The sequence below is a fragment of the Jaculus jaculus genome, chromosome 6 (assembly GCF_020740685.1).
Source record: "Jaculus jaculus isolate mJacJac1 chromosome 6, mJacJac1.mat.Y.cur, whole genome shotgun sequence".
NCBI classification, from domain to species: Eukaryota; Metazoa; Chordata; class Mammalia; order Rodentia; family Dipodidae; genus Jaculus; species Jaculus jaculus.
In genome coordinates this window covers 32619866-32635595 of record NC_059107.1, presented here as the reverse complement: position 1 = coordinate 32635595, position 15730 = coordinate 32619866, and the positions used below count along the sequence as shown (strand labels likewise).

The following is a 15730-nucleotide window of genomic DNA, read 5'->3' as shown; positions in this document are numbered from 1 at the left end:
AAGGCCATCCCTCCTACCTCTGCCTCCCAAGTGCTCAGATTAAAGGCGTGCGCCACCACGCCCGGCTCAAGACCTTTCATCTTGTTGGTAGTTCTTCTCATTCCCCAAAGTCCCACATTTCTAGGCAAGCTTTACCTTAACAGCTGTGTCCCCATGATCCACATATCCACATACCTGGGAACATCGCAGTTCCCTCTCACTATAGGCTTGGTCCTTGCTTATGCATCAGCTTGACCTGTGCTAACTGTGCTTTGGCTGCAGCACAGGTCCTTAAGGACAAGGGTATGGGGACACTTGGTCAGCTCCAGTGTTTGACCACAAGCCTTTTTCTTTCTTTTCTCCAGATTTCCTTGTCGCACACATCCTGCAAATCACAATCTTGTGGGGATGACTCCCATTCCTCCTCATCGTCTTCCTCTTCATCATCCTCATCTTCTTCCTCCTCTTCCTGCCATGGGAACTCAGGGGACTGGGATCCCAGCTCGTTCCTATCAGCACATAAGCTTTCCGGTCTCTGGAACTCCCCACACTCCAGCGGGGCTGTGCCAGGCGGCGCACTTGGGAGTCCTCCTGCCATCCCTGGTGAGTCTAGCTTGGGAGGCTGCTGGGCCCTCAGCATATACAGCTTTATTTACTCGGTGGTTTAATCAGTCAGAAGATTGGTTATTAAAATAAGTTAGTTTGCTGGGTTGGTGGTGCACGCCTTTAATCCCAGCACTTGGGAGGCAGAAGTAGGAGGATTGCTGTGAATTTAAGGCCAGCCTGGAACTACAGAGTAAGTTCCAGGTCAGCCTGGGATAGAGTGAGACCCTACCTTAAATCCCCCCCACCACCACTCCCAAAAATATACTTGAAGCTATTCTGTTGGCAGTGGGGGCAACCTAGACCTTGACTATCTGTAAAATACCTTCCACAGGTCTTTGTTGAAAAACATCACCAGTAGAGAAAAGTTTGCTCTCAGAGCTGTCATTTGATTCACCTTGGATCCAGAAGGGGACATGACCTGGTTCATACTATCTTAGGAACCTGGAAAAGCTTGTAGGGAAGTAGGTAGGACTTAAGGCACCTAATACCTGCCTTGTACACCAGGGCCAGCCTGAGCCACCGCTGCTTCATCTGCCACCTTGGACTTTTTTCTTGACCTAAGACTTAGGTTAAGACACTGCACTTACCTTTACAAGAGACTGGCATTGTGAGCTGCCATACTTACTAGCCAGTTAATGGCCAGAGGGAAAAACCTTTGAATACATCATATTTCTTGTTTTTGTTTTTTTTTTCCCTTCCTTTGGCTTTTCCAGGTAGGGTCTCACTGTAGCTCAGGCTGACCTGGAATTCACTGTGTAGACTCAGGGTGGCTTCGAACTTACGACTATCCTCCTACCTCTGCCTCCCAAGTGCTGGGATTAAAGGTGTGTGCCACCACGCCCAGTTCTCATATTTCTTTTTTTTTTTTTTTTAACTGATAGTCCTTTTAAAAAATATTTTTTTTTATTTATTTGAGAGGAGAAAGAGGCAGACACACAGAGAGATAATAGGTGTGCCAGGACCTCCAGCCGCTGCAGACACAGTCCAGATGTGTGCGTCATCTTGTGCATCTGACTTATGTGGGTTCTGGGGAATTGAACTGGGGTCCTTTAGCTTTGCAGGCAAGTGCCTTAACTACTAAGCAGTCTCTCCAGCCTCCCTCCCATTGTTTTTTGTTGTTGTTTGTTTGTTTGTTTGTTTGTTTTGAGGTAGGGTCTTGCTCCAGCCCAGGCTGACCTGGAATTCAATATGTAGTCTCAGGGTAGCCTTGAACTCATGGCAATCCTCTTACCTCTGCCTCTCAAGTGCTGGGATTATAAGCATGTGCCACAATACCTGGATACTATCATATTTCTTTCTTTCTTTCCTTTTTTCTTTCTTTATTGTTATTATTATTTTGTTTTTTCAAGGTGGTCTCCCTCTAGCCCAGGCTGACCTGGAATTCACTATATAGTCTCAAGGTATCCTTGAACTCACTGTCATCCTCCTGCCTCTGCCTCCCAAGTGCTGGAATTAAGGCATGTGTCACCATGTCCAGCTAGTGTCATATTTCTAAGTGAAGAATTATATCAGTTGAAGACATAATTCCAGTTTTCTCTGTCCATGAGCAGGGAGAGTTGTCAGAGCCTTTTCTCACTTCAGTCAGAAGTCCAGTCCAGCACCTCCCAAGAGTCAGTGCTCTGATCCTTGCCAGAAGCAGAGTCTAGGGTTGCTACAACTCCTGTCCCAGACCTGAAGAACCTGTGAACAAGCAGGCCTCAGAGAGACCCAGAGAAACTGAACAGATATCCTCTGTTCACGCCAAAGCTAAGCCATGTAGTCCTCTGTGGGTCCAGCATTCCCAGTGCCTTCTCTCTTGGCCTGGGCTCCTTAAGTCTGTCCACACAGAATCTCCTCCAGCTCCAGGATCCCACTTTGTTTAGAGCTTATGCCCTCTGGTCACAGTTAGCAGGATGCCGTGGCAGTGAGCCTATGGGCTTTCCTTCTCAGAGCTGACCCCTGTCTCTCCCCTTCACCTACAGGTGAGGCTTTCCCTGTCTTGGAGCATCACCAGCACTCAGACCTCACTGCTCCCCCTAACAGCCCCACCGGCCACCACCCTCAGCCAGCATCTCTGATCCCTTCTCACCCTGGCTCCTTCAGCTCGCCATCCCAGCCACACCTGCTGCCCGCTACCCTGGCAGCACCTTTTCCTGTCCAGGCTTCAGAGTGCCCTGTGGCTGCTGCCACTGCCTCCCATCCCCCAGTGCCATGTCAGAGCCCCCACCTGCCTTCCACCAGCATGCCACTCCTGAAGATGCCTCCGTCATTCTCAGGGTGCAGCCACCCCTGCAGCGGGCACTGCAGCGGGCACTGCAGTGGGCCTCTCCTCCCACCACCGAGCTCTCAGCCACTCCCTAGCACTCACAGGTAAGTGAGTAGCAAGACGATCACCACTTTCTGCTCTCTGGCGATAGAGGAGGCTTGTGTCATCACACCTGGCCCATTTTCAGATTTTTACCCATTTAAGATAGTAACTGCCAGGTGTGGAGGCAGAGATAGGAGGATCACTATGAGTTCAGGGGCTATCTTGAGACTACATAGTGAATTCCAGGTCAGCCTGTTTCAGAGCAAGAGTCTACCTTGAGGGGAAAAAAAAAACAAAAAAAAAACTATTTAAGTACTATTTAAGTAACAAGTATCCTAAGTCTGTGTTTGAATTTTTTAAATATTTTATTTATTTATTTATTTTTTGTTTTTCAAGGTAGGGTGTCGCTCTAGTCCAAGCTGACCTGGAATTCACTGTGTAGTTTCGGGTTGGCATCAAATTCACAGTGATCCTCCTACCTCTGCCTCCCAAGTGCTGGGATTAAAAGTGTGCACCATCACGCCCAGCTTTTTTATATTTTATTTATTTATTTGAGAGAGGGAAAGAGGTGGGGCAGGGGGAGGAGAATGGATGTGCTAGGGCTTCTAGCCACTGCAAACGAACTCCAGATGCATGCGCCACCTTGTATACCTGGCTTATATGGGTCCTGGGGAATCGAACCAAGGTCCTTTGGCTTTGCAGGCAAGCACCTTAACTGCTAAGCCATCTCTCCAGCCCTGTGTTTGAATTTTTTGTTTTTGTTTTTAGTTTTTATTTTTCAAGGTAGGGTCTCACTCTAGCCCAGGCTGACCTGGAATTCATTATGTAGTCTCAGGGTGGTCTTGAACTCACAGTGATCCCATGTTTGCTTCCCGAGTGCTGGGATTCCAGGCGTGCACTACCACGCCTGGCTCTAAGTCTGTGTTTGAATGGAGAATTGGTCCTTTAGAAGATTACTAGAAGGAGCACCAGATGCTGAGAAAGGTTATATGATCTCTTTGAAACAGGGCTCTTAGGAGAAGCTGAATGTGTTTTTATACCTTGAGTCTATATTTCTTATGTATCTGTATCTTCCCGTTCTGAGATCTCACCATGCTGCTAACATTCCTGACAGTTCTTTTCTTCCACGTGTCTTTCACGTGGTGTCTGTACAGATGGGGATCTTCCCCTTTCCATTCAGCACTTTAGCGCTATGACTCAGCCTAGGACGACAGCTCTTCCCATCTCCAGCTGACTTTTCAGTCTGTCTCAACCTGCCCTTGGGCAAGTGTTGTGTACAATAAAGTTGCCTTTAGAGCTTACCAGAACTTGGAGGCAGAACTTGCAGTGGAGAAAGCTGGAGTTTTGTTCTCAGACACACAGGGGCTTGCAACCTGCTAGGCAGAATAATCAGGCACTTTTTTTTTTTTTTTTTTTGTTATTTTTGGTTTTTCAAGGTAGGGTCTTGTTCTAGTCCAGGCTGACCTGGAATTCACTATGTAGTCTCAAGGTGACCTCAAACTCAGGCATTCAGAAAATCCTCTTACCTCCGTCTCCCAAGTGCTGGGATGGAAGGCATATGCCACCACACCCAGCTAAAAGATTTTTTAATTCATTTGAGGGGGAGAGAGAAGGGGTGCACCCAGGCCTGTAGCTACTGTAAAACTCCAGACATATATGCCACCTTGTACATCTGGCTTTACATGGGCACTGGAAAATCAAACATTGGTCCTTTGGTTTTGCCAGCAAGTGCTTTACCTGCTAAGCCATGTCTCCAACCTTTGTTTGGTTTTTTGAAGTAGGGTCTTTCTCTTGCCTTGGCTGAATTCACTGTGTAGTCTCAGGCTGGCCTCAGACTCATAGTGGTCCTCTTACCTCTGCCTTTCCGAGTGCTGGGATTAAAGGTGTGGGCTGCCACATTCAGCTCAGCCCGTTATAGTAAAGCATGATAAAACATGAGAACAGGTGCTGGATAGATGGCTTAGCAGTTAAGGCCCTGGCCTGCAAAGCCAAAGGATCCCGGTTTGATTCTCCAGGACCCACATAAGCTAGATGCACAAGGAGGCGCACACACCTAGAGTTTGTTTGCAGTGGCTGGAAGCCCTGGCATGCTCATTCATTCTCGCTTGCTCACTCTCTCTTTCTCTCTCAAATAAATAAATAAAAATTTTAAAAAACCATGAGAATAAAGAGAAGTATCCATCTTCATAGAGGGTATACATGGTAGGCATAGGCTGGAGAAGCGTGGGAGAACCTCCCCAAGGGGTCAGGTTTTGCATTGGTGGATGCCCATGAAGGATAGCAGGAATCTTATAGGGACCTGTTCTTAGCAAAGGCACTAATATGGAAGTGAAGGGTAGGGTCATCTTTCCCAGCCTCCTGCTGTGGTCTGCCTGCATGGTCTCCCTTACCTCTGGGCTTATCTTTTTTCCTCTGCAGCAGGGATCCTGGGTGCAAGGGGCATAAGTTTGCACACAGTGGCCTGTCCTGCCAGATGCCCCAGTCCTGTGAGGCAGATGAGGGGCTGGGCGAGGAAGAGGATAGCAGCTCTGAGCAAAGCTCATGCACCTCCTCCTCCACCCACCAGAGAGACGGGAAGTTCTGTGACTGCTGCTACTGTGAGTTCTTCGGCCACAATGCGGTGAGTGAGCCTGCCTGCGCCAGAGAGGGCTGAGGGCTAGCCAGGGTGCGCAAAGGTGCACCCTGCTCTCCCAATAGACCCCTTGCCTGTAACACTCGCCTTGTTGAGACCCGGTGAGTCCTTGCTCACTTGAGTCTTGTGGCATATATTTAAGGTCAAGAGTTTTTTTGTTTGTTTCTTGAAACATTTTGCTGCCTGTGTTCCTCTCATGGTTTCTCTTAAGACTGACTTTCTTTCTTTAGGCAAAAGGAAAGGAAGTGGCAGAGAGAAAGCTATGATTCTGATCAGAATGTATACGCGTGTAATCCCAGAGAAGTGAACACCTGTGCTTGATGAAGGCAGAGTGGAAGCAAAAGGCTCTGAGTCCCTCAAGTGTGGCAGCCAGCTGTGCGTAGGCTGTGAGCACAGACAGCTCCAGCAAGGAGGCCAGATCAAAGCAGATGCTGTCTGGACAGGGAAAGCAGTTTAGAAGTCTCAAAGGTGAAGAAAGGATTCCTGGATAGGGCAGAGCAGTTGAGGATAGGAGAAAGAGAAATGAAAGATGTTCAATTACGAGTCACATTTGAGCTAGGCATTATTATCCTCATTTTAGAGACTGCAAAATTGAGGCTCACAAAGACTTGGTGACTCACCCAAGGTCATACAGCTTCCAAGTGATGGAACGTGGGTTCAAACCTGCTTCCCTGACTCTTCAGTCCTTGGTCACCCAACTCTGCTTTGTTCTCTCTACCTCCTTACCCACCACTGCTTCAGCTCAGAGCCTACTGAGGGTGAAGCCATTTGGTCTTGGTGGCTGATGGTAGAGAGAACAATCGTCTGGCTTCTCACATACTTGGTGCCAGCGGGTGGGGGTGCTATGGGCCTCCCAGGCCCAGGTGTAATGTCAGCACCTCCCCCTCCCCCAGCCACCCGCTGCCCCGACGAGTCGGAATTATACTGAGATCCGAGAGAAGCTCCGCTCAAGGCTGACCAGGCGGAAAGAGGAGCTGCCCATGAAGGGGGGCGCCCTGGGCGGGATCCCTGGGGAGCCTGCCGTGGACCACCGAGATGTGGATGAGCTGCTGGAATTCATCAACAGCACGGAGCCCAAAGTCCCCAACAGCGCCAGGGCTGCCAAGCGGGCCCGGCACAAGCTGAAAAAGAAGGTGGGTGTGGGGGGGAGCTCAGCTGTACTGCCTCTCTTCCCTTGAAGAATCCCTCACCCCAAGCCCTAAGACTTCTGGGGCATGAATAGCACTGTCTGACAAAAACCTTGGCATGGCTCACTGCTGTGGGACTGTCTGAATGAATTTGGGAGGCATCCGGTTCAGGGAACCTGGGGTAAATAATTGGAGGACAAAAAATATGTCTCAGCCTCAAGCTGCTTGCTGGATTCCTCCACCCTGAAGATTTTTTTCAGCTTTATTCATTCAGCAAATACTTCTACTGGGAGCCAAAAGGTGATAAAGTTATGTTCTCACCTGGGAGAAGCCCAGTCCAGTGAGGAGAATGACACAAAACTGGATGAGCATAGCATGTGACAAGTGCCACAACGAGGGAAATCCCCCAATTTGCCTAGAAGTAGCTTTAAAAGAGGCTAATTTGCTGGGCATGGTGGAACATGTCTTTAATCCCAGCACTTGGGGAGGCAAAGGTAGCAGGATCACTGTAAGTTCAAGGCCACCCTGAAACGACCTAGTGAATTCCAGGTCAGCCTGGGCTAGAGTGATAGATCTGGACCCTACCTTGAAAAACCACCACCACCACCAGCAGGCTACTTTATGAGCTGAACGGTGGGGAACAAGGACACATTGATCAGGAGGGACCTCCTAGCAGCAGGCACAGCTTGCCTGACAGCAGTAGCAGAGAGGTGGACTAGACAGTGGATGCAGAAGAGGCCCTCAGAGACCCTGCTGAAGACCAATTTTGAGAGGATGTCACGGGAGATTTGCCATCAAAGAATGTACTGGTCAGATCCATATTCTGATTGTAACATGATGCTATAGTAGATCAATTGGAATTTGATTCCCCAGGCAGAAAATGATAGGCCAAGGGAGAAGATGACAGTGTAGGGCTGGAACAAAAGAGATTTGCAGGGGCAACAGAAGTGATAGGCTTGGGTGATCTAATGACAGGCAGGGAGATGGAGTCAGGGTTGCCTCCCAGATGAATGCAATAAGATGGCGGTACATTTGAGTGAGCCGCGTGGCACTTGCTAAAGACTGGATGCAGTTGGGGTACACTGACTCAGAGGTTCCTATGAGTCATCCAAGTGAAAATGGAAGTACTGGACTAGGAGGTGCGAGCACAGATATAATTGAAGCCATGGGAATGAATTAGTCTTCTGCGTTGGAGATTGAACCCTGGACAGGCCCATTGCTGGATGAACCCCAGGGTTAGATGGCTTGTCCCCTGCAGCTTCATTACCTCTTCATCTAACTTCCCCTAACTGTGCCTTCCCAGCGTCAGACACAGGAGCCAGCATCCCAAGAGATTTGGGTGGGCAAACAGCCCTAGAGCTCTGGAAGGCAGAAGTGACTCTTATCTTTCTCCAACCCCAAGGACAACAGGACCCTTCTGCAGCATGGAGCAGTGAACCAGAGTCTCACTGCTGTCTTCAGAAAATGGCAGCCTTTTCTTGCTCCCATCCAGAGTTGTCCTCCAGAAGTGTTGAGTAGGTTCTCTGGCTTCTTAAAAAAACAGCCCTTAGTTAAATTCCCAGAGAGCACACTCAAGTGGTTCCCAGGCCTAATGTGCTTTTTCATAAATCTGTGCACCCAGGGTACCCTTCCCTCTACCTGCATGCTGGCTTCTCACCTTTTTTATCCTGACAAGCTGTCAGTCCTGGTTCAGCTCAGATGTTTCTTCCTTTGCAGATGCTTTCAGGGAAGTCTTCTGCTCTACCTCCACTACTTGCCTAGCCCTAGGGTGTCATTTGTCCTTTTCACTTACCCCAAAGCTTCCTGCCCAGCCGCTGTCCACCAGGCCCAGTCTTGTCTTTCCAGATGTTCAGCTGTGGAGCCATAAGCAAGGACAGACAGACAGTCTCTGCTAGATCACGGAGTATTGTTACTACCTGTTTTGGACCGTAGCCCTCTCCCTCAGTTCCCTCCATCTGCTGATCTTAATTACAATCTGGCTGCCCACTGAAGTCTAGTTTATTCAACAGCTTCATAGTGAAGGCTGCTCATTCCCTCCTTCTTGGGAGTTGGATAAAGACAAGTGTCTTCCTGCCCTCTCCTCCTACCTGTAGACTTTGATTTTCTTGCCTTTGTGTGCTGACCCCTGATTGTTTGAAGCTATTCCCTTGCTCTGCCATCTGAACTTCCTATCCATTCTAATTTGTCCACTGAATACTGGCACCCTCCCCTTTCTCTTCCCAGGCTAATCTAGTACACACTCAAAAAGTTAATTGTCCATCATTAAATCATTCTTTACCAGTACTCTCATTTCCTTGTCCTTCCATCTTATCTCTTCAGAAGAACTGCCTCCCTTCCCCCCATACTACCCCTCCCATTCTGTATCTGGAGGATGGCATGTGACCAGATGTGTGTGTGGCACCCAGCTGGGTGGTTTCACATTTCCTAAGCTCCTGCATTGTCACTTGCTTCCTGTAGCTCCCTAGTCTGCTCCTCATTGTACCCATTCACAAGGCTGTTTTAGTCTTGAGCTCTCCTCAACTTTCCTCCTTTCCTTCTTTTTCTTTTTTTGCAGATAGCCTCACATCTGTTTCAATAAGGAAAAGGCCATTGGGCATGCATTTCTCATCTGTGACTGCTCCCCCTTCAAATTTACTGTCCTGAGAAAAGGGTTATCCCTTTCCCATCACAGCACATACTCCTTTTTGTTTTTTTTCTTTCTGGTTTTTCCAGGTAGGGTCTGGCTCTAGCCCAGGCTAGAGAGGTCTTTAGAGTAGCCTCAAACTCAGAGTGATCCTCCTACCTCTGCCTCCCCAGTGCTGGGATTAAAGGTGTGTGCCACTACGCCCAGATGATAGTTTTCTTCCTGCATTTCACATGGGCATTCCTGGTAGCTTTTGGGCTGTACTTCAGGGATGTCTTTCAGGTACCTCAAACTCAGCACATCCCAAACGGAGCTCGTCTTTCTCAAAGGAGGCCTGCCTTTCCTTTTCCACTGTTTGGTCAGTAGCACCACTGTCGACTTGTTGCTTGATCCTGAGCCCTGGGCACTGGCCCTGGGGAGTGCATCATGGTGACCGAGAGCAATGGGCCTTGGGATTGGACCTCAATTTGAAGCCCTGCTCTGCCACACTTGGCTGTATGACCTTGGGCAAATCACTTAACCTCTAAGCCTCAGTTTTTAACTCTAAAATGAGAATAAGAGGAACGTAAGTCATGGATGGTTGTGAGGATGAAGTAGGATGATGCATGGAAATGCTGGGCCAGGTGCCTGGCACGTGTGAGCGCTGGGTTCATGAGGCGCGGCTGCAGCGCTGGGAGGGTTAGGAATGTTTCTGCACATGTCGTTTCTCTTGCTTCCAATACCAAAAGTTCCTGTCTGTACACTTTCAACAGCTCAAACCAGTCTACTCCAACTACAGCCTCTACTTTTTTTTTTATGTACTTTTATTTTATTTCTTTTTTTTTTAATTTTTATTTATTTATTTGAGAGCGACAGACACAGAGAGAAAGGCAGATAGAGGGCGAGAGAGAGAATGGGCGCGCCAGGGCTTCCAGCCTCTGCAAACGAACTCCAGGCGCGTGCACCCCCTTGTGCATCTGGCTAACGTGGGACCTGGGGAACCGAGCCTCGAACCGGGGTCCTTAGGCTTCACAGGCAAGCGCTTAACCGCTAAGCCATCTCTCCAGCCCTCTTTTTTTTAAATTTTTATTAGCATTTTCCATGATTATAAAAAAATCCCATGTTAATTCCCTCCCTCCCTCCCTCCCCTACTTTCCCCTTTGAAATTCCATTCTCCATCATATTACCTCCCCATCACAATCATTGTACTTACATATATACAATAACAACCTATTAAGTACCCTCCTCCCTTCCTTTCTCTTCCCTTTATGTCTCCTCTTTAACTTACTGGCCTCTGCTACTAAGTATTTTCATTCTCACGCAGAAGCCCAGTCATCTGTAGCTAGGATCCACATATGAGAGAGAACATGTGGCGCTTGGCTTTCTGGGCCTGGGTTACCTCACTTAGTATAATCCTTTCCAGATCCATCCATTTTTCTGCAAATTTCATAACTTCATTTTTCTTTACCACTGAATAGAACTCCATTGTATAAATGTGCCACAGCTTCATTATCCACTCATCAGTTGAGGGACATCTACAGCCTCTACTTTTTAAATTTTATTTTAATTTTTATTTATTCAACAGAGAAAGAGACAGCCAGAGAGAGAATGGGCATGTCACGGCCTTCATCCACTGCAAACAAACTCCAGATGCATGCACCACCTGTGCATCTGGCTCACGTGGGTCTTGGGGAATTGAACCTGGGACCTTTGGCTTTGCAGACAAGCATCTTAATCTCTCCAGCCCTCCAGCCTCTACTTTTAAAGCTTTTTGGGAGCTGGGTGTGGTGGCGCATGCCTTTAATCCCAGCAGTTGGGAGGCAGAGATAGCAGGACTGCCTTGAGTTAGAGGCCATCCTGAGACTACATAGTGAGTTCCTGGTCAGCCTGGACTGGGGTATCTTGAGACCCTATCTTGAAAAACAAAATCAAAAAAAGAAAAACCTCCTTGGGGCTATGCATTGCCTCAGGCCCACAGACATCATTTGCTAGCTGTTGTCTCAGCCTCTCCTTTCCAATCTGCCTTCCTTCCCCTGAGCTGCTTTCTTCCCCCTCCCCACACACACCCTACCCCAGGCTTGAAGTGTGCTTCTGTACAGTTTTTCTTCCCTAATGAAATGCTTTTATGCTGGTTCCTTCCACCTATATCATGGTACTCACTTTTTTAATTTAATTTTTTTATTGACAACTTCCATAATTATATACAATAAACATAATTCACTATCCTCTCCCACTTTCCCCTTCACAAATCCACTTTTCATCATATCCCCACCTCCTTGCCTACTCACTATCTCCAGGATAATTCCACTCACCTTTCAGCGCCTCCTCCAGCAGCGACAGTCTGATGACCAGTCTGTGTTACAAGCATCCTGTGCTCTATTCCCTATTATAGTTGATGCTGTCAATGCTGTCAATCTGAATTAAACAATCCATGTGCATGGTTGCTGACTGAAGTCAGAGAGACTATGTCTCATGCCTTTGCGCTCCCAGAGCCTAGCCTACTACCTCATAGTAAATGAGCAAATGGAATCGGCATGCACATTTCTGAAGATCGTTTCTGCTGTATTGTTCTGATTCTACTGCTCGTTAGCCATAGAACGTTGAGCCAGTTCTTAGTTTTCCCTAGTTGAAGCTCTTTATCTGTAAATTGAGGTTATGCTGCTACAATGACAATAGTTAGGGACAGATGGGATGGCTCGTGGGAGGAGCCAGTCTCCTGGTCTGCTGCAGACGATGATGTGCTTTTCTGTGCTTTCCCCTTTTTGGTTTTTGTTTGTTTGTTTGTTTTCGAGGTAGGGTCTCACTCTGGCCCAGGCTGACCTGGAATTCACTATGTAGTCTCAGGGTGGCCTCGAACTGACGGCACTCACCTCTGCCTCCTGAGCGCTGGGATCAAAGGCGTGCGCCACCACTCCCAGTTGCTTTCCCCTCTTGATACTAGTGTATGTAATGCCAAATCATTCTCTCTACATCAGGCCTTTGAAATGTTTTGTTTTGTAGCAGTACTTTTTCTGCGAGTGAGTGGATTCTTCACAAAATCCAGTCTGTAACAGATAGTGGCAAAGCTGTACTGTTGTAGGAGAGGAACGTGTTTGGCTTTCCTCACAGTCTGCAGCCTCCGCCGCCACCACCACCAGTCCCCACCCACCCGCCTCCCCGCGTACGCCCAGCTGACAATGTGGCTCTAGGCCACAGCCCTGGCACAGGAGGAAGGAGCAACCTTAGGAGGCAGAAGTATTTTCTCAGCCTGAATTACCAACTAGGAAGTGAAGATACAATGAGAATAAGTGACTTGTCCAAGGAACCCTAAGGAAAGCGAACCAGAGTTCAGAAGACGTGAGAGAATAAACACCTGTGCACCATGCTGGGGTACAGGGTCACCGTCTTGAAGTTGACTCTGTGGTAGCAAGTCTTTTCTCTCCTCGCAGCATTTTCTTGTGTCTCTCCCTCCACTCCCACATTAGCTGGAACTACGCCATGTAGTGGTGCTCCACCACCACAGCCGTTACAAGGGTTCCAGTATCTGACTCCTGTGTCCCTGTGAAGGCTTTGTTGGCCTTCTGGTGCCTTGGGTTTGGGCAGACTGTTTGTAGAGTCCAGCCTCTCAGAGTCTTCCAGTCTCATCTGGGCTCATCGGCTGTTTTTACATCTTGCTGTAAGGGTGCTCTATCACTGACCATAGCGTGCCCTCAAGCATACCTCAGTTGTGGGCTCAATTATTTGTGGCCAACTAAGGAAGTCTTTCTAAGGGAGGGTGGCCCTCTTCAGTAATAGCCAGATTCAAAATCAGGAGGACATACACGTTTACAACCACTCGGAGCATCTCACCCCTTACATCTTCCTGTAAGATTGCCACCAGCATAGATGAAAAATCTGCCTCTCCAGCAGCCATGTTCCTCTCATGCATCCCCACTTGGCATATGAGTTCTCCAGGACCCAATTGGTTATTGAGTGACTTGTTTACACTCATGCAAACTTAACATCCAGGAATCAGAGCCTAGTAGCCTTTGTAGATCCTGGACATACCGAGGCTCTGGATAAATTGTAAAAGCCCCACCTTCTGGGGCTTACCTGAACATCCTCCCAAGGACCAACCTGATTGCATTTCACCCTCATTCCTGCAAGGTTGAGGACAGGCCAAGAACACAAACCTGTGCCTTCAGTCAGTGAGTGGCAAAGCTAGGCCCGCCCAGGTATATGTGTCAGGTGTCACATTTTGCCTGGCAGCTGTAGGCTTCTGCTGAAACTGCTTCTTGTATTGGCAGGAAAAAGAGAAGGCCCGGCTAGCAGCGGAAGCTCTGCAGCAGGTAAATCATGTTTCTGGAAGCCAAGAGCCAAGGCCTGCCAGGGAAGAGCTCCTGGAGTGGCCTGACCGGGAGCTGGACCGGGTCAATAGCTTCCTAAGCAGCCGCCTGCAGGAGATCAAGAGCTCTGTCAGGGACTCCCTCCGTGCCAGCTTCAGCATGTGTGAGATCAGCATAGACAGCAGTGACTTCACTAAGGAGGGAGCTCTGGAGCCTCAGCCTCAGACTCTAACCCCTTCAGACTTCAACAGCTCTACTGAACCACAACTTGATATCAACCTTGACCTATCCCCCTTGACTTTGGGCTCCCCACAGAGTCATGCATTACAAACTCCAGGTGAGCCAGCCCCACCATGGGCGGAAATGAGAGGCTCCCACCCACCATGGACAGAGGTGAGGGGCCCCCCTCCTGGTATCATCCCTGAGAATGGGCTAGTGAGAAGACTTAATACTGTGCCCAACCTATCTCGGGTGATTTGGGTCAAGACACCCAAGCCAGGCAATCCTAGCTCTGAGGAGCTAAGTTCAAAGGAGGCCCCAGGTTGTAAACAGGAGTCTTCGGAGCTTGTAGCCACAGGTGGGAAGCCAAGAAAGAGCAAGCGACAGGGAAGTCAGGCCAAGAAGAGTGAGGCGAGTCCTGCCCCCCAACCTCCATCCAACCTAGAGACTCCCAGTTCTACGAGCCAGATGCCTACCCGTACCAAGCAACCAGGCAAAGGCCCAGGGCCTCTTAAAGTGAGCAACGGTGCTGAGTCTGGAGAGGGCAGCCGCCCGGGACCAGGTTGGACTGACAGCCCCAAAACTGGGGATAAGGGCAGCTGCTGGAGAAACTGGCCGGGTGAACCCAAAGCACGGTCCCCGGAGGAGTTTGTGCAACCCTCTGGCCCAACGAGGCCACAGAACTTGCCCCAGAGCAAAGGCCGCAGCCGCCGGAGCCGCAACAAGCAAGAGAAGTCAGCCTCTTCCTTGGGTGAGTGCACCAGGAACTGAGTGGCTGATCCCCCACCCCAACTAGGCCACAGGGTGGAGGGCAGTCCCTATGTGTGGGCAGTGCTGCCCGAAAGCATGATCCCAGAAGCCTGGCCATGGGCACTGAGCCCTCCTGGCTGTGTCTTCCTAGACGATGTCTTCCTGCCCAAGGACACGGATGGGGTAGAGATGGATGAGACTGACCGTGAGGTGGAGTACTTCAAGAGGTAGGTGTGTGATGCCTGCTTTTCTACTGAGGAGAGCCTATACCCATACCCAAGCCCTGTGTTGTGTCTCGAGCCTCAACACGGTCTCCTTAGGGGAAGCTCACTGTTGCTCCAGGCTTTGCCACCTGGCCTATCTGCCAGAACTCAGGGAGCCCCTTGGCAAGAGAATCCGGGAAGGTACAAGACATGAGAAAAGGAGTAGGGTTAGGGCACAAGAACCATGGCTTTCTCAAGCTTTATTTTATTTGTTTACATTTACCATGTTACGGCTTGGTCAGGCCCCAGGAGCAGTTTAGACAGGGAGAGATTCAGAAATATGTAGCCTAGTGATCAGGGCCACGAGAAGTATGAGGGCATGATGGGGCTATGGGGTGGGAACTGGGATCAGGCAGGCCAGGAGGTCTTCCTGGGATATGAACCCTAAAGAATGAGACTGAGCTGAGCTGACCATGACCAGACAAAGCAAGATGGTGTCTGTGACTGTGGAGCAATTGTATAGGGAAGGTCAGGGGTAAGAGAAGCACAGCATACATAGGGGAACAGAGACCAGCCAGGATAGCTAAAGTAAATAGCGGTTATGAAGGAGTGTGTACCTTGGAGCAATCTGTCTTCATGTATTGTCCTCTGGCCTTAGGGGCAGTGGTTCCCAACCAGTAAAACTTTTGTGCCTGCCAATCCCCAGGCCCTGGGAGTCACAGAAATTGTGAAGAGCACGTTGGCGGCGGCGGCTTTTTTTTTTTTTTTTTTTTGAGGTAGGGTTTCACTCTAGTTCAAGCTGACCTGGAATTCACTATGTAATCTCAGGGTGGAGAGTGGCCTTGAAGGTGATCCTCCTACCTCTGCCTCTCAAGTGCTGGGATTAAGGTGTGCACTACTATGCCTGGCAAAGTGTCTTCTTTGTGATTTATATATCTTTATTCAGGGTGTGGGGGAGAGAAAGAGGCAGATAAAGAGAATGGGTGTGTCAGGACCTTTGGCCACTGCTAACAAACTCAGA

At 49.0% G+C, this 15730-nt stretch overlaps 1 protein-coding gene across 8 annotated transcripts in view; it reads left to right on the top strand.

Moving 5' to 3' along the window:
• Fam193b (family with sequence similarity 193 member B) overlaps nucleotides 1-15730 on the top strand; it is a 40099-nt gene that overhangs the window by 20943 nt on the left and 3426 nt on the right. For 5 of the 8 annotated variants that reach the window (XM_045153171.1, XM_004665067.2, XM_045153174.1 and 2 more), the window contains 6 exons: nucleotides 345-582; nucleotides 2547-2934; nucleotides 5291-5492; nucleotides 6398-6637; nucleotides 13499-14507; nucleotides 14658-14733. In XM_045153171.1, coding sequence (XP_045009106.1) covers nucleotides 345-582; nucleotides 2547-2934; nucleotides 5291-5492; nucleotides 6398-6637; nucleotides 13499-14507; nucleotides 14658-14733 — 2153 coding nt within the window. The remainder of the gene's footprint in view (nucleotides 1-344; nucleotides 583-2546; nucleotides 2935-5290; nucleotides 5493-6397; nucleotides 6638-13498; nucleotides 14508-14657; nucleotides 14734-15730) is intronic. The other 3 variants (XM_045153172.1, XM_045153177.1, XM_045153178.1) reach the window with 3 other exon arrangements.